Genomic DNA, 19,117 nt, shown 5'->3' with positions numbered 1-19,117 from the left:
ATTTCTGGGAAAGATGGATAGAGATTTGGGAGGCAGCACCATGTTCAAGGACTTTGGATAGGAAAGGGAGGGTGGATATGGAGCGGCAGTTTGCAAAGGTGAAGGGGTTAAGGGTTGTTTTTTTTTTGAGGATAGAGTTGATGACAGGAGATTTGAACAAGAGAGAAACAGCACCCGAGGAGAGGGAACCATTATCAATATCAGCTAGCATGGCAGCGAGGAAGGGAAGTTGGGCGGTCAAGGGTTTAGTGGGAATAGGATGGAGGGAGGGAGATGGGTCTCATGGCCAAGATGAGCTCAGGGAGTGCATGAGGGGAGATGGGAGAGAAGCTAGAGAAAGATGTGAGTTCAGGGCTAGGGCAGTGGGGAATCTTGGTGAATGGAGAGCCAAAGGTTGGAATATTTAGATTTTGAAAGTGCAGTTTTAAGTGTAATAAGAGAGAAAGCTTTTTTTACAGAACGGACATGGAAGTAGACAGACACACAACATATGTTAATGCTGAACTGTAAGATTATGTTTTATTTCTGTTAAATCCAGTGCTACTTATATGGCAGTTTGTGTTTTTCCCCTCCTCCATAGGATGAAAATACTTGCCATAGTGACCATCAGCAAGACCCCATCTCATTGGCTGTCGAAATGGCAGCTGTCAATCATTCGGTCCTAGCTTTGGCGGGCCAGGGTGGAAGTGAGATCAAGACAGAAGCAATTGACGATGATTGAACGTAAGGCTGAAGGCAATCAGGATTATATAATGTTATAGACTATAGCCACCTTCTTCCCTATTATATGTACTGTTCCGCAACAGACTATTTAGATGTATATTTATCATTTGTTTGTTCGCTGTGCGTTAAATTGAAAGAAAAGTTCTCATCATTTTTATAGCTGCCAATGTGATCATCTCATATTAACATATCAGTGAATAGAAGTTGTCAGGTGTGACTTGTGCTAAGGTTTGCTGACAGCTGACTGTGAACTCAACAACCATGTTTTTAATGTATTACTGCACATTACCCAATACAGTTGAAATTATTAGCTGAAGGCAAAATAAAAGCGTTTTCTATTTTCTACATAGCTAGTTTTTTATTAGGGAGGTACGAACAAAAAGTCAAACCAGACCAAACTGGCCCAAATTCGGAAGATGTATGAGCCCAGCACTCTCACTCTGCAGTTCCTTCAAGGTTCCAGCTTCTGGAAACTAAGGAACTGGTGGCTCCATACACACCCAAATCAGATTTTACATTGGACAATTCAGATTGGGCTTTGTTCGTTTGCTCCTACTTTTTAGCATGTGCATAAATCAGGGATAGGGTAGACATTGTACAGTCAAATCCTGTTGTGGTCATTCCCTGGTGAAATAATTTCCCTCTGATCAAATTTTATTTTTAAAATGTCTTTTTTGACTTAATTGTAGAAGATTTGGTTGTACGTCAGCCTCCTAGAATTCTCTGGATGAGCTGCCAAGCCCCTCTTCATGTCTGTTTGTGTATGTGCAATTAAATGGTGATATTTAAAACATACTCATTAGAATTTGCATCTCAGGTTAAGGAGGAACAAAATGTTTGGATCTGACATACCCTCAATAAGTGACACTTTTACTGTCCCTGAGTGCATTCTGCCAGTTTCCACTTCCTCAGAAGCAAGATTATGTTTAATTGAGATATGAAAAAAACCTCAATTTTGCAATGTTCTCATCAGCCTAACAGTCATTGCGTCTGTAATTGAGGTCAGTAACCGTGCAGTATCATTTTTGTAAGAGGAGGTTTGTGTAAAAGAGTGTCACAAAATCTAATTCAGTATTAAATTTGATAACAGAGAAGTTAACATGTTAGCTGTTTACTATAGGGAGAGGCCCAGCTCAAGGACTAAACACGCAGGGTGCTCACAAATTAGATCCGCCCACAGCTAGGGAAATTTTTCAAATGCCACATAGGTCTCATTGTAGCTGGTGCTATGGCATCTTGTAACAACTATCTATAAAACAGTGCTGTTGCTTCAAAAATGAACACTCCTGGTTATTTTGAAATTGGTGGGTAACAAAACAGTGGCTGTATTTACCAGGGAAGCCAAAGAAGCCACAATAGGACAGTTGAATTTGCTACTGAATCTTACCTTCTCTTGCACTAGCTGAGGGATGTCATCCCATAGTTAGAGATATCCTTAGCCGAACTGTCCTATGTTCCTGGCCAGGGAGGTCACTGGTTTAAGGAGGTTAACTTAAGTGTACATGGAATGGATGTGTGGATGAACACTGGCAGAATTCAAGATTGTCAGATTCAAACTTTGTGCTCATTTGTAATCTGGGTGCCTGCAAAACAAGGAACTCGAGTGATTTTGTAAGTGGCTTTTCAATGTTGTAAAACTTTCTCAGCCAGGAGTTACCTTGTGCTGCAGTGTCTCCATATCTTCCAAAGTTAAAGTTGAAGAAAATCTGACATGTCACTGATCTTTTTGCAAATGTTTATTTACCCAAAGTTTGAGACTCTGGTTCATGTCACCATGAGAGATCAGAGTTACTCCCCTTGAAGCTACTACTGTTGCTGACGAAAGCTTCAAAGGAATGAGTACAAGTCCTACCAGTAACTTTTTTTTTAAACATCATAGCTGTGGATTTAATTCTAGACAGTAATTAATAATCCAGATTCACAAGCATTCCTGCTTCCTGTGAAGTAGTTCAGTTAAAAGCAATACCACCTTGAGTTTGGCAAAGTAGCAGAGAATCTAGAAACAAGCTGGTCTAGTCCCAGTCTATAATGATATGGTTTCTAAACTAACAATGTCCCAATAATGTCCTTGGACACTGCTGCTAGGAATGGCATAAATGTTGCATATATTAATTTGTTTGACTCATGCCGATGACACATGGAAAAGAGTGTAATTCAGTGATAAAACTTGCTAAGTGTTATTTTAATTATTACCATTTCCAGTATTCTATACATTCTGACCTTTGTTTATGCAGCATTGATCTAAGGCTTCAGCTAAATTCATCCATGTAGGTGTAAAGTGTTATAGCCATTATCAGCTTCAGACTTGCAAATGGAAAATGGACTGAGACAAGTCTTTAGTTTTCTAAAGGATATTCTGGTTATCTCATAGTTCAAGATGTTGCCCTTCATCATGATGGATGCCTTAGTGTTAAAAGATTCGCAAACCTTAAAATTATACTTTGCCACTATTACTGTAGAAAATATAATGTCCTCATATGGCATTCTTTTGTATGCTATTTTAAAGGACATATTAACTGATTTATTTGTTTCAAATACTTTAGGCTCTTACTAAAACAGTAGACAAAGAGACATCATACAAACACTAATATTTGTACTGTGTAAATTCAAGGGTACTGAATTTTAAAATCACAGTTTATCCACAGGGGAAAAAAGTACTTAGAACTATTTTAACAAATTTCTAAAACAGAACCATATGTATCACCCATGACATGTAACTCACTAACTGAGAATGGATGACCTATAACTCACGACTTTGTTGATCAGAGGATATGAAGTCACCCATGCTTATTTCAATGAACACAGTATTTTGCAGTTTACTGTGTAGGATTCTCAAGATACTCAAAGGCATTAAAAGCCGGTTGATAGTAATGCCAATGATGAAAGTATGACAGAATTGGTTCAGAGTCGTGACAGAGTCATTTCTACTATGGAAGCTAACCTATAAGTATGGGAGATTATTAGATCCAGACACATTTCCTCCCCATAAATGTTGCTTTTGTGCAAGAGGTTGAGATCAGAGTTGAATCTGGTTGCTTGTGAATTTTCATTTCAGCTGTGTTACAACCGCATGAGGGGTGAAATTACTCCCCTAGTCTTCCAGGTTTGACTGAAACAGGGTTTTTTGAATTGGGAGAGGATGTGCTTTGCCAATTCTGTAAGAGCCCCAGAGATTATAAAACAGGTTTTCTTAGGTGAAACAAAGAACAAGATAAGTTTATTGAAACTATTTGCCGAATTTAAAAAAACTAGGTAAATCGCACCCACTATTTATACATCACACATATTTGTCAGGCACGCGTGTGTGTGCACACACACACTAGTACAGATTGCAGAGTAAGAGGTTTATAGGATTTTTACAGTTCATGAAAAGTAAAACAGAAGAGTATATGGTTAGCTGTTCCTTGGCTGGTTTTGAAGCAATGACTCCACATTGCAGCTGTTTTGTTCAGTTGTCTTCCCGGGTGTAGTTGTATGGAGCAGATTTCCACGTTTTGTTCCAAAAGGTCTCAGTTCGCAGTAGGATGGTTACTTTGCAAACTGAGCACAATACTTATGAGAGACAGAGAGGCACACAACTTCAAAACCTGTGTTCAGTTGCTCAGCATTGTCTTTTGGTCTCTCCCCAGTCCTTAAAAGTACCTTGCTGGCTGTTTATTCCAGAGAAATTATATTATTTCATGCCTGCTGCAGTTATTGTTTCAGAACAGGTAATTGCATTTTGATGTCTTATCTCAGAAACATTTGAAAAGCTTCAGGATGGTGTGAAGCCAACAGAGGAATTGCGTCTTTCATGCTCCCCAGGGGCTTGAGTGTCTTTTTTTTTCATCCCACGTGGAATTTGAGATTGTATGGATTGCCACAGTCTGTAGAAAGTGTCCCAGTGGTTTTTAAAAATCCAGCCGGAGAAAGAAAAATTAGAAATTGCATCTTTAAAAACCACGTCCTCATAACAGCTGTTTCACCGTTAGAATCGGTAGCCTGTGCTTAAGTTGCAGTGACATTACTATAATCTGTCACTTTGTAAACCATCATAGGATCGTTGTGTGCTGTTATATGTAATTAGAACATTTGTACATAACACAAGACCAAGCTGGTGAATGCAGCCAGCAGTGTAACTGTAAATAGCAAGTCCACAGAATGACAGACCAACCAACAGAGATCTGCTGCAGATCTCTGTCAAATAACGATTCACACATCAAATGGACACTGGGTTATAGACAAAACCTAGAGAGCTTTGACTTTTAATTGACAGTGTATCAAACTTTAGATTAATTTATAATTTTATTGCAGCTTCTGGTTTAAAAATAAATAAATTGTGACAAATTATAAAATTAACTGAATTAACAAATAAGACTTTGTACCAATTAAGTAAATTAAATTTGTCTTGCTGGTCTTTCTATGGGGCCCCCTGAACTCAAGTGGTCGACAAACTGATGGGTTCTCTATCTTTTAACAGGGATCTTGATTGGAGCAGATTTATTAGCTGCTTTTAAGTGTTTTAGCTATAACTCCATGTTATAGTGAGCCATTTCATCATAGGTGAGAGAGGAAACCAACACCTGCCTTGCTTTTGAATTACAGTTCATGTGGGAATTATGCTTCAAGAGTGAACTAAATGAATGGTAATTGAAAAGCTTGTGACTCAGACGATAATAACTCAAAAGCTGAAAGATAATATATGCAGCCAGGCAGCCTGCAGAAGAAATAATCAGGAGAAAACGGTACTCTGCAAAACAAAATGTCAACCTTGTGCTTTTGAGATGTTGAAAAATTTTGAATTTCTAGACTAGAAAGATGTCGATTTTTATGAGCCAAAGGACAAGGAATAGACCATTGAGTGATTGTAAATGAATAACGAGTGAGTAGAATTTCTGCATTAGAACTACCACAAGATGCTTTAATGTGCGTTAATATGTAGCAGTTTTACATGTTATCAAAGTTACACAGCATTTGCTCATTTTTGCCCATGGTCTTAGTATTCTTCTGGGGAATAATCTGTTTTAATGCACAAATTCAGTACTCACATTCTTCTACCTGCTTAAGACTTTATTAAGCACCAATTAAAAGCAAATGTGTTTATTTTGCCTTCCACTCATGCTTGCTATAAAGATGCATTATTTCAGCGAGAGTACCAGGAGAGATCCAGCAGGGAAGTATAGAAACATTGTAAGGAATGGCTTAACTGTTTCAATCAACACAGCAACATGGGCATGTTAGCTAGTTTCACTTTGCAAGACAAATTGTTGAAGCTGGAGGTTTGCCAGTAGAAGAGAACCTCCTGGGTCCAAGGCCAAAATAGGAAGGCCACCAGGACAATGTGGCAGGAGTTGGTCAATCTACAGTTTCCCAACACATAACCAAGATAACCCATTATAAATACTGTGGCTACAAATGCAGGTCAGAGGCTAGAAATCCTGTGGTGAGTAACTCACCTCCCGAATCCCTAAAGCCTGTCCACCATCTACAAGGCACAAGTCAGGAGTGTGATGGAATATCTCCACTTGCCTGGATGAGTGCAGCCCCAACGATGCTCAAGAAACTTGACACCATCCACGACAAAGCAGCCTGCTTGATTGGCACCCCATCCACAAATATTCACTCCCTCCACTGCCGATGCACAGCGGCAGCAGTGTGTACCACCTACAATCTGTACGGCAGGAACTCACCAAGGTTCCTGAGACAGCACCTTCCAAACCTATGTCCTAGAAGGACAACGGCAGCAGACACATGGGAACACCACCACCTGAAAGTTCCCCTCCAAGCCACTCACCATCCTGACTTGGAAATACATCGCAGTTCTTTCACTGTCGCTGGGTCAAAATCCTGGAACTCTGTTCCTAACAGCACTTTGGGTGTACCTATATTACATGGACTGCAGCGGTTCAAGAAGGCAGTTCTCCACCACCTTCTCAAGGGCAATTAGGGATGGGCAATAAATGCTGGCCTAGCCAGCGACGCCCACACCACATGAATGAATATGGGGCTACAGTGAACTCAGCACCAGGATATAATAGTAGACAGATAGTTGCAGGGTTTTTCAAAAGATATGGCATTCCCAGGGTACAAGATTATATTGGCTGCACCCAAACTGCCAGTCAATAAGCGTTGCATTGTTCCATGGTACTCATCAATGAAAGAGATACTATTCAAAGAACATGCAAATAGGGTAAAAACACTGCCAAAGAATTTTATATATCAATAATGGTTTCTAAGGCTGCTCACAAAATATGGGAATCATGGGGTTCCTCATTCATCCCATGGTGAGTGGTTTAAATGGTTGGATCTGGCAAAGATCCAGGCCACCCATTTGGAACATAACTCATGACACTGCTATACAACTGCATACTCTTCAGCAAAGAATCTACAGTAAACCATGCATGAGCGTCAAGAGCTTCAGCAAGTAGATATTTGACATGTTGAAGGACTGGTTCTGATATCTGGACTATACTTGCACTGTTGTACAATATGCTCGCTAGAGAGTTATCATGATAATGGTAGTGCACTGCATGCTGTACAGAAGATACACGGAGTAAAAGTATTAATTCCTCTATGTAAAAAAGGGGGAAAATGTTACTGTCATTTAATGCCTTGGCAGTGCAGTGAGAGGAATTTCACCATGTGGAAGGTGTATTTTAATTTGAGCAGCATACTGAACGCATGAGCTGCTAAAAACCATTTGGCTAACACTAATTTCTGATTATGGTACAAATTTAACTAATTATTAATGGTGGACTGACAGAATTCTCTCCCTGACTCTCCCCATCCTCCTTGCCCCACTATTCACAACAAATAATGGTTGGGACTTCTGGGGGTCATGAGCCACTTGTCATTATCGGGCAAAAAAATCACAGGCAGTGGTCCCGTGATTTTTCAATGAGCCACCCAACGTGCGAGGGTCCATCGGTTGCACAGGGTTTTAGAATGCTCCATCCATATTTTCAACAACTGTTTACTTCAGAACTAAAAGAATATATATAAGAAAGATAAATGATGGACAAAACAAAAAAAAAATGGACAGCTTTTCTGTCACTGAAGCTTATTGTTAGAGGTAAGGATATCTGACTAAACCATAGAAAGTAAAAGTATAGGTTGATGGATGGGATGGTTTGGAATACTTGGCCTTAACTTTCAAAGATACATCGCTTATATTAAAGAATGTGTGATTTGGACACATTGACAAGCATGCTAGATTTACAATGGTCTCTGAAATTGTGTATGCTCTTAATATGTAGTAATTGAGTTGAATTGTTTAACTTCAGAAGCATGCTATCGTCAAAACAGAAACTCTATCTAATTTATACTTGTGGACAAGATCAGGTTTAACCGTGATGCCCTCAACAGTTGATTGCCTTCCCAGTATCTGCCTGTATAAAGAATGACGACCTCGGTGAGATACCAAAGAGCTGCTGGTGCCTTTTGAAATGTGTACCATTAAAGTTAGTGTCTTCAGGAAAGGGGGCAGTGAGAAAGCAAACAAGCCACGAAGAGTAGGGTGGCCGCAGATTGTTAAAGAATAAATGAGACCCAGGATACAATCAGTATACCAAGAAATGAATAACTGTTAGCAGCTAAAACATTATCAGACATATAAACTACAAGATGACTAAGGAAAGAATTTATATTTATATAGCTTCTTTCATGTCCTAAGGCATCCAAAAGTGTTTTGCAGTCAATTACTTTTGAAATGCAATCACCAGTGTCTTGTAACTCTTTCGAGTTATCAACAGTCACAGATTGTAACTCTTTCGAGTACATTCACAGTTCTTGGATTCCAGGAGTGGGACATGATCCCACAACCTTCTGATTCAAAGGTGAGGGTGCTATGAACTGAGCCACAGCTGACACCTCACCAGTGTCTTGTAGGCAAACACAGCATGAAACTTGCACAGATTGGTCCCCCAATCAACATACACGAGCAGTTAATTTGTTTTTGGAGGTGTTGATAGAGGAAGGAATGTTGACCAGCATACCCTGTGCCCTTTAAATAGTAGCTTGGGATCTTTTAGTTGAGCTGGCAGGCAGGCCCTTGAATTAACAGCACCCTTTTGTCAATGCACTGAAGCAACAGCCTAGATGATGTGTTCAAGTCCTCAAGTGGAACTTGAACCCCCAACTTTCTGATTCAGGAGTAAGAGAGTTACCACTGAGCCAAGCAGATAATTAATCTTAATTGCACTGATATAGACAAGTATTTCATAAGTAGTATGTCATGGTACTCCATATTCCACTGGTCAACTTCTAGCGCTGATGCTGTCAAGTGTTAACAGCTGACAGTTACATATGGTAACTATTTTAAGGGTTCTTTCTAAAATGCGAAGGAATACATTAAGACAAGAGCACCCTCTGGTGCATGGTTTCCATTCTGCAGGCAGAATGATTTAAAATATATTTTAACCATCCCATTATGATGTGTTTATGATCCTATCGATTCTCATACCATGGAAATGTGACAGGTGTTTCCATGTGGAAGTGCCATCTCTACTGACAAGTATTCTGTTATATAAGACTATTCAATGGTGCCCACATTTTTTTTTAACATCCATTTATGTTTACAGGAGACAAATTGGACCATTCTGTCTTTCCAGGCTCTTTCCTAGAGCAATCCAAACTTAATTCTGTTGTTGTTCTCTCAGAGCCTTGTTTCTTCTTTCGTCCAGACATGCACCCAACTGTACCTCACCACCACCTCCCCTGACCCCTTCTCTCACTCTAAATTGTCAGACTGCTTGTCAAACGTTCAGCACTGGATTAGCAGAAATTTCCTCCAAGTAAATACTGGGAAGGCCAAAATCATTGCCATTGGATCCTGTGACAAATTCCATTTCCTAGCCAGTGAAAAAAATCCCTCTCTCTGGCAATTGTCTGAGGCTGAACCAGACAGCTCGCAACCTTGGTGTCATATTTGACCCAAGGTAAGCTTCCAACCACATATCCATTCCATCACGAAAACCACCTGTTTCTTTCTCTGTAACATCGCTGGACTGCCCCTCCCTCAAATCGTCTGCTGCTGAAACTTTCATTCGTGCCTAGTTACCTTTAGGCTTCAATATTCTAAAGCATTTTTGGCTGGCCTCCCTATCCTTTGTGTGACTTGAGGTCATCCAAAACTCTGCTGCTCGGGTCTTAACTTATACCAAGTTCCATTCACTCATTCCCCCGTGCTTAATGACCTACTTTGGCTTCTGCTTAAGCAATGCCTTAATTTTAAAATTCTCATCCTTGTTTTCAAATCCTTCCCTGGCCTCGCCTCTCCCTATTTCAGTATCTCATCCAACTCTACAGCCCTGTCAGATATCTGCTCCTCCAACTCTGGGCTCCTGAACATCCCCAATTTTGATCCCGCCACCATTGGTGGCCGTGCTTGCAGCTCTGGAATTATCTCCCCACACCTCTCCACCTCTTTCCTCCTTGAAGATGCTCCTTAACACCTATCTCTTTGACCAAAGCTCTTCATCATCTCTCTTAATATCTCCTTATGTGGCTTGGTGTCACATTTTGTTTGATAATGCTCCTGTGAGGCACCTTTACTACATTTAAAGGTGCTATCGAAATAGAAATAATAATTGTTGTTGTTGTCCACATTTCCCCTAAAAGATGCGATAATCTCTGCCTCCATCATTCCCTGGAGCAAAGCATTCCATGCTCAAAATAACATTTTGCACTAAGAAATTTCTAATTTCTCTCCTCACTCAGTTAATATGATAACTGATGAGTTCTAGGAGGCCACAATTTTGAGGCCTTAGCCTCATTGATATTGAGGTGATGAGCGTGGGGCAGCACACTAAATGGCCAATATCTGATTGTGTTATGATCCCTGTAGAGACTGATAACATTGTTTTTTAAAGTAAAACTTCCAGTTAATAGCTGAAAAGGATGGCACAACAAGAGTTCACTTTTTTTATTTTTACTGCAACAAATGACTAAAAACACTGTTAACTAAACACTAATTTTATAGGCAACTTATACTTTAAACTACAGAAAAGAATGTTCCTCTTTTATACTTATCACACATCACACACTGCACAGAATTACAGTCCTTACAGCAAATAGTTCACAGTCACTTCTGGCTTCCAAAGGATTCACATTTTTCCGTTTCTTCGAGTAGTAACTTTGAAGTAACCGTCTCCAGGCACTTCCCTCAGTTTTCAGAGAGTTTTCCAAATTCACTAGCACCAGTAAAGCTCGCTCTGTTGATGCTTCTTCCCCTCTGGCCATGCCAGGACAAACCTCCTGGATTCCTTAGATGGCTGCGGAATGCGTCTCATCAACCAGAGACCATCACACTCCCGCATCCGGCTTTGAAAGCTCGCAAAGAACTAGCAGCAGCTTCTCTCTGCTGACCGTACCAGCTGCTGTTCTTTTCCTCCCCCTGTCTTTCCTTCTGCCCCAAAAGCTTTGAATCAGTAAGTCTATTTGCTTGTAAGCACACTGCCCTTGCCCTTTGTTCCCACCTTGCACCTTGTTCAGCCAGTCCCTTGACTAAATTAGGCTTGTTGTAAGGCAGACATTGGAAGTCTTCATTTTAACCTAAGTTTAAAGACATAGTCCAAAACATGATAATCTTATAAACCTCATAATTGTAACAATTATGGTGGGTAAATGGGAGGAGAATAATTCCAAATTTTTGCTAAACATCCTCGACCACACCACCTGTGTAACCTGCAATCGGAGTTCTAGGACCACAATTTCCATATCAAAAAGGGCCCAACCACCCAAAACCTCTAAGCGGCCTAGATACCCAGTGGTAGGCCCTTTCAGAAATGGCACCAACTGTATCATCAGTCTTAATGGGGTGATAAGATTGCCAATCCCACGTTGGGGCCCTTACTGCCCTGTTAATGCCAAGCCTGGCTGGGAGAAACAAGCACCCTAATAATTCCCAAACCAAAGAAACAGTCTTTCCTAATTCACTTTATGAAAATCCTTCATATTTTAAAAGAGTATCTATTAAATCCCCTCTCAATCTTCTCTGCTCTGGTAGAAATAGTCCCAGTAGCTTAAGTCTCCCATCATAACTATGATCTCGCACTCCTGCCATCATTCTTGTGAATTCTCACTGTATGCTTCCTATAGCTTCAATGTTATCTATAAAACTGCACAAAACTGCAGATAATGGTCTAATAGTGGCCTAATCATTGCCTCTTATAAATTCTCTACTGCAGAATTAATGATGTAGACTTCATGTTGGAATCTACATACATCAGGGAAATGCCAGTTAAGTTTTGTAAAATGTTAAGCCTACGAATCACTATTTAAATGTAAAATTGCTATTTACTAATTTAAATTCAACAGATGTGGAAGCTTTTTTGCTTAATTGGTGGTGGTTGGACTGTAAAGCTCCATTGCACATCTATAATGTCCCACACATTATAACTAACAGGCAGTGTTTGCTGTTGTGTGTGCTCTTAGCTAATGAATTGAAAACGGTTTTTAAAATGTGAAATGAAGATTTAATTATTGTTTTATCGAAACTGAAACGGATTGGTTTGTGCAGAGTTAATTGATTTCAAATGAGTTGTGATGGTAAAATTAGTCTCAATGGCCAGGGCTCAAAGAGGGCAAGAAACAAAGTCAGGGTTCATTCTTCTAATTGCTGTCCAGTTAACCATAGTGAAAAGTGTGCATTTATGGATATTATGAGCTAGTAGAAAACTGTATGCAAAATATCAACAGCTCTAACAGAATGGAAAGAATATAAGATTCTTGTATTACAAACTGAAAAGCAAGCTTAAAAAGCATAATTTTAATTAAGTGAAAATAATTTTTAACAGTGTAAATTTCTTGAAAATTGGCTCTAAAACTCATTGCCAAACAAATTCCAAAATTGCCGTTTTTTAAAACGGACTGTCTAGAGCAATTATACAGTCACTGTACTGCCTTTCAAATGTCACAGCTAGAGTCGTACAATTAACCTAACTAGAAGTACTAACTTAATGCACTTTATTTTACTGAGTAAATATACTCAAGCATTTACACTGCATGATGTTGAAGGATGCTGTTAGTTAATAGTGTCAAATTATTTTTAAAGAAATGTTTTATCCATTCTATTTATTGTTTCAAAATAAAACACTCCAAAGTTGCCTTCACCCTCAAAGATACACATTCCAACTATCCAGGATAGTAGGACAAATTAAAATTTGAATATTTCTACACTCTCATTGCTCCATGCACCATTAACAAGGAGATTGCTTGCTGCAGGAGGATGATTGTGTCCATTTTGTCCCCAAGTTTCTCCTGACACTTAAGTAGCTGATGACAAGAGTTGGTTTAGATTAGTGTCAGGATAAGGAATACAAGAGTATTTTATCACTCATGGCCCAAAAAATGAAGTTTTTTTTTAAAGCGCTAATTTTGAACATTGTGTCTAGACCAACCTTCATCTTGGCCTCCAGTTCCCCTAGAGTACCATTACTATCCATGAAAATAATTATCAAGAGCTCTTAACAGTAGTTGGAGAAAGTAACGATGGGCTAATATGGCCCACTTTGTGTGTGTGTTTTTACATGTCATCTCTCTGAAGGATGACCTATCCTAATAGGAGGAGGGAGTTCCTATTTACTGTTTAGAAGAAATCGGAAATATATTAGGAAAGATCTGTATTCTCTATTTGTAGTGCAATTGTAAAGTTTCCAGTGGTGTTTATGATTCTGCTACAAAAAGTGAACAAAGGAAGTCCTCCTCCATAGTGCTAAACACTTGCCCTCACAAAAGCACGCTGGTTACAACTGCTGTTAAGTCTAATGTCCGTATGACTGCCGCATCAGGCTGATTTAGACAGGACAGCTATCTTCAAAAATAAATTCTAAATTTGTAAGTTGTTTATTGATTTTTGCAGGTAAGGATATAGGTTTGACCAGCATATTTCTTTGCGGACTGAAGTTTGTACCTTTACAATTGAGAGCATGCATTTCTGTTAAAAGTGCCTCCATTGTCCCATATTGTCTATGATCCCTTTTTCAGAGCACATATGGCCCAACATCTTAAAACTGTACATTATAATCTTTTAGCCCAGGAGTTGTACTGTAATTATTGTTAGATTGTATATTGGCACAGAAATAGAATGCTGCAGATACTGGAAACCAACAGAAAACATTGGAAAACTTCATCAGGTCGTCCTAACAGAATGATAGTGTACTGGCATGGTTCTTCTCATTCTCCAGTTCAGTTAATACATAGTCAATCACTTTTTGCATTTCAATTAGCTTCACAAATGCAATTAATTGATTGTAGCCATGGTAGCATGAAAAATTTGATCTAATCTTCATTTGATAAAACAGGCCCCTGTTTTATGTTGGCTCCAGCACAAGTAAGATTACAGGATTAGAGCTGCTTTTATTCTGACAAGTGTTGCCATGTTTTTAGAAACTGCCAGACTAAATTTGTGATCAGGCCGCTAGCCTGTTCTAGTTCTGTTAAGTGTGGGAAAAGAATTTATACAGGGATGAAAAGATCCTGTAGCCAAGGGATTCAAAACGTGTGGTAGTTTTGGTAATGGGACGAGTATGTATCAAGATTCTAATATTTGATTTACAATTAAAGTATAATTTCTGATTGAAACCAGTAGCAGTTAACCCACTAAATTGTTCCAGATGTTTGCAAGCAACATATAATTGGGGACAATCAGAGTGGATGAAATTTAATCCAGCCCGCTGCTGCAGGACCTGTAGTAGCCAGGCCCACTTAGTTGTGGGAAAGGCCATGTGCAAGTCTCCTGGTGGCAAGAAAACCTCCCGTGATTAAGTCAGAGGCAGGAAGGGACCAATGTGGGGAAACTCGCCCACTTGTGGCGGGATGTCAATTAGGCTCATTAATGAGCCAGTTAATACCAATTATCCCTGAGCCCACTGGAATCTAGCAGTGGCTCGGGGTTTAAATGGGAGTCGCTTGGCTTTCCCGTGCCTCCTGAAGGCTGCCGCCAAACCCAACTGGGGTGTCCCTCATTGTCAGGCACTCCGTGCCCGATCAAGGGACCAGGCATCTGGAAAGTGTGGTGGTGCTGAAAGCCACCTCCCCTGCCCTAGCCGCCGACGCCCCATCCCGCGACTTCTTTCCTGCGACCCCTCCATTCCTCACTCACCTGAGTCTTAAGAATCCAATGGCAATCCCTGGTGAAGTCCCTGGAGCACTACTGGCAGCAGCCACCAGTCCTGGTGGCGCTGTCAGCAATGGAGAGCTGCTGGTCACTGATAGGCCAGCGGCTGGAATTTCTGCAGACTGGATCCTAAATCGTGGGGAAGGTCTGACACTGGCCAGTTAAGTGCCTGAGAGGCACTTTATTCCATCAGGCCTCCCCCACGGAAATGATGCAAGTTTCCCACCAGTTCTCCAACCGGTGGGTGGGATTGCGTTGGGAACATTAAATTCCACCCACAGGCATTTTTTGATTGTTTCTGTCCCTGTTTTCATAAGGCAAGACCTTGTAAAAATAATGATGTGATTTACTAAAAGTCTAAAGACCCTGTCCAGATCGATCCTGATGTATATTTTCAAATACTTTTAACAGATAAATGCTGCATGCACACGCTCTGGTTAAGTTATGCTAGCCTCCTTTTTCTTCCAGCTTATTTAGTAATGGTACTACTTGTTTATAACTGGGAATTACCTGGAAGATGATGAAATGGCACTAAGTCTGTACAAAACCAGGCCTTCTCACTGCTGGAATCAAGCAGCAATAATATATATAAAATATAAATCATATATTTTGAGGATTTCCTATTCTATGAAAATGACTTAAAATTCTGCTTAACTTAGGACAAAACTCATCAACATTTATCTGATTGGTTTGTATTTTCTGGATGTATTTGGGGAGAAAGGCACGTGTGCACACTACATCCAGTGCATTTGCTGATCTAGCCATTAGATGAGCATGCAATACTCACCAACAAACTTCTACTTTCAAAGTGTTTGTTTTCAGGGGACTGAAGTGGTACAGTGGATCAGCACAATCTCCTTTCAATTCTGGGATCTGAAATCAAATCCCATCTCCTCTTAACAAGTGCAAGGGTCCTATATAAAATGAAAATGAACAGTCTTAACCAAGTTCTCAGTGGGCTTAGGGCTATAATTCCATTACACGAGTACTCTCTCCTTAAGCCATGAAGATAGCAACAATTAGACCGGTACGGGCAGAGGCACATTATTGAAGTAAGGTAATTGTGGGGGTGGGGGGGGGAAGTGGGGGGAGCTTTACTTCGCACCTTGTCTATGCTATATCTTGACCTCCCAAGCAGTTAGTTTAGAGAGACATTTGAAGAAGTCTGGGACGAGGTTATCTGCCTAATTCTGTCATACTCATTGGCTGTAAAGCACTTTGGGACATTTGGAAGGACACTATAGGAATGCAAGTCATTTTTGCTCTATTTCGTGAGGGAACCCACAAAGACTAGAAAGTATAGTTTGCATTTCTTAGAAGTTAGGTTTTAAAGTTTTGAGCCAGGGATGTCAATTTTTAAAAACATACATATATCATTTAGGTTAAAATCGATGTTTGTATTATTAATATCTTGATTTGTGGTATCACCCTATGACTTTATAGTTGACATTTATTAAATGTTCAGCATACTGATGTTCATAATTTTAAAAAATCTTCGACCAATTTTTCAAATTGTATCTACAAAAAATTTGACTAAATGCCTTGAATAAATTAAACTATAATTAATATGCTCACATCCATTATTAATATTTAGCAAAATACTCAAAATTGCTGAATTAGAAATTGTGGACATCATAATGTGTCATTTCCCTAAAATAATTTAATATAACTAGTTATAATAGCAATAGACTAAAAGTTTATTATAGATTCTATGCACTTCAAAGTAAAACTTCCACAAATAATGTAGATAATTTTTTTTTGGAACACTGCCTATGTTGATCTATCAAAAACTTTTATCAGGGGTAACAGATGCTGTCTAGCTTTTCAAATAACTTAAATAACATCATGATATTATGGCATGCCTAATTGTATGACTTCATGTGGTTTCATTTATTTTAGGTGAGGTTTGTACAAATAATCACCAGGTCCCTTTGTATGCCCCATCTAATTGAGATGGATGACAGTGTAAGAGATTACAGTAGCACCTACGTGGAAATTTGGCGAATTGTTAGACCAACACGGAGAATTGACATTCAAAAAAAATGAGCAATCTGACCTGGAGTGGTGAACCTTGAACTTAAAAAAAAAATTGCACTATTGGTCAATAGAAAAGGTACAGTATTATACTATTCATTCTGCCAGATTTAAAGGGTACCCATTGTACTGTGGGCAGTGTATTGCACTTAACTTTGTATCCTATTTAATTGTCTGGTTATTTAAAAGACAAACTTGGGCTTCTCCCAGCTAGTAATTTCTGTGAAAGACTGTTGAGTTATGTGTATAACAAAGACAGGTTTTAAGTCTATAGTTTTGCAAGATATATATGTATATACACAAAATATTAATGCTACCCACTTCATCTTTCCAATCCCTATTCTGAGATCTAAAGGGTAACACTTCATCATTCACTAACTATCAGAGTCAAGCCAGTGTAAATGTCATAATTCTAAAGTCTTCAAAGATAGTCCAATTGCATCCAATTATTGTAAATATTTTTTAAAAGCACTTTTTTAAATAAATTACTTTTTGTACTCTAGTATGTTTTAGTGTATAAAAGTAGCAGATCAGTTGCATACTTAAGAAAATTATATGAGGTGCATAATTACACTGCCCACAGCACAACAGTAACAGCAGTGCCCATTTAGGCCTCTTCATTGACTGGATTAGACCAGCTTCCAGCTGCAGCTTTCCAAGTAAAAGAAATGTGGTTTCTAAAAAAGGTGTGTAAGGGGAGCACCCAAATTTCTTTCTGTACAATTTACAAGCATTTTATGTAATTTTGCTGTGAGTTTTTTTAAGTAACTATTGGAATACTGTACACTGTAAAATCATTACTGTTATTAAAATTACTTACTTTTTATGCACTGTATTTAAGTAACTTTCACATGTACGTTTATTTAGTTCCAAGGAAATACAGGACATCTTATATCTGTTTAACTAAACTCAGATTGTACAAAAAGTCTAATTATAGATTGAATAGTGTCTGTTAAACTATTGTAGCAACACATGTTTGAAAACAGTTTTCAGTTAAGCTTATACTAAAATTCAGCAAGGCAACAATGAATGTGTATTCACTAATTTGTTGACAAATCTACTGCCATAATAGTTAATGTTTGGGTTATTTTCCACTTAAGGGCACTGGTTTAGTGTCTATGTCCAGAGGTTAACTGTATCTACATATGTACAAAAATATGCAAGAGAAAATTGATCTACTGAACTATCAACTATTGATGCATCTATAATATTGTGGAATTTATAATAGCCATCATCGGTTTACCAATACCTTTATAAATTATACTTTCCCTCCATGTTGTCTGTCATCTCCTTAAATTGAATTGTAGGTGAATCAGCCATGGGTCTCAGTGACTGATGCCTATACCACTCTGTACTCAAGCCAACAGGTGCACTTTTTTGTAAAGGCAAGGACCTTTTGGGGGTTTGGGGTGGGGGCATGGATGGGTGAAGAAGGATGGCCTATATCAGTTTTTCTCTGTAAGCATGACTGCAAGACAGTGCACCCAGTGGTTGAGACAAGAACTGATGGAGTTCATCAGAAGCTTGGCTAGCGGATTTGAGCATCAAACTAAGCACTGGAGTATAAACAGAAAATGTTGGAAATACACATCAGATCTAGGACTTATGGCTCAAAACCCACGGAACTGTAAGCCAAGCATCTTAGACACTACATTACAGGGACAGGGTCATAAACTGTTTATCATGCAATGCATGATAACACATTAGTGGAATAAATGCCCTTCCATATATTCTGTCCCAGGAAAGTGACTGGAAATAAAAGGAAAAGAGAATTGTAAGCATTTGGTTTATTTGTGTTCTGTGCTTGTGTATCCTGTCCTTTGTTCCATGTCCATACATATGCTTCCATATGTATATAATTTGTAGTTAATGGTCTGGATTAGTGCCTTTTGACAGTAGACTGTTATAGAACCCAATTTATAGTTTTTGTATATTTTCATTAATTGAATTTTTGGTTAGTTCAAATTTTATTTTACCCCAATAAAGCAATAAACATACTCAAATGGGCTTGCTGTTTTTTTTTCAAGGATGACCTCAAATAATTTCTCATTTATCTGTGTAAAGTTGGGTCTTCTTGACTCTATAAAATTCCCTCAAAACAAAAATTAGATCACAAATTTTAATTGTGATTTTTTTCTGTTAAAGGACACTTGAGGATAGATCTGGGAGCACGTTCTTATGCTGAGATGCCATTTGATTTGCAAACTGCAGAATTGAAAATCAAGGATAATGTTTTTCTTTCAAAAACTGAAGCAGAAATATCCT

At 38.9% G+C, this 19,117-nt stretch overlaps 1 protein-coding gene across 8 annotated transcripts in view; it reads left to right on the top strand.

Annotated features, from left to right (window-relative positions):
• The window catches only part of LOC144696064 (homeobox-containing protein 1-like), an 89,198-nt gene extending 70,349 nt beyond the window's left edge, over positions 1 to 18,849 (top strand). For 4 of the 8 annotated variants that reach the window (XR_013580067.1, XR_013580066.1, XM_078567279.1 and 1 more), the window contains exons 10-11: positions 581 to 723; positions 16,718 to 18,849. Coding sequence is in view for 6 of the 8 variants with exons in the window: in XM_078567279.1 (XP_078423405.1) it covers positions 581 to 721 (141 nt within the window). In the remaining 2 variants the exon portion in view is untranslated. The remainder of the gene's footprint in view (positions 1 to 580; positions 724 to 16,717) is intronic. The other 4 variants (XM_078567275.1, XM_078567274.1, XM_078567276.1 and 1 more) reach the window with 1 other exon arrangement.
• The last annotated feature ends 268 nt before the right edge of the window (positions 18,850 to 19,117 follow it).

Source organism: Cetorhinus maximus, chromosome 21, assembly GCF_964194155.1.
Source record: "Cetorhinus maximus chromosome 21, sCetMax3.hap1.1, whole genome shotgun sequence".
NCBI lineage: Eukaryota > Metazoa > Chordata > Chondrichthyes > Lamniformes > Cetorhinidae > Cetorhinus > Cetorhinus maximus.
The sequence above is the reverse complement of the archived record's forward strand: the minus strand, read 5'-3'. Positions and strand labels throughout refer to the sequence as shown.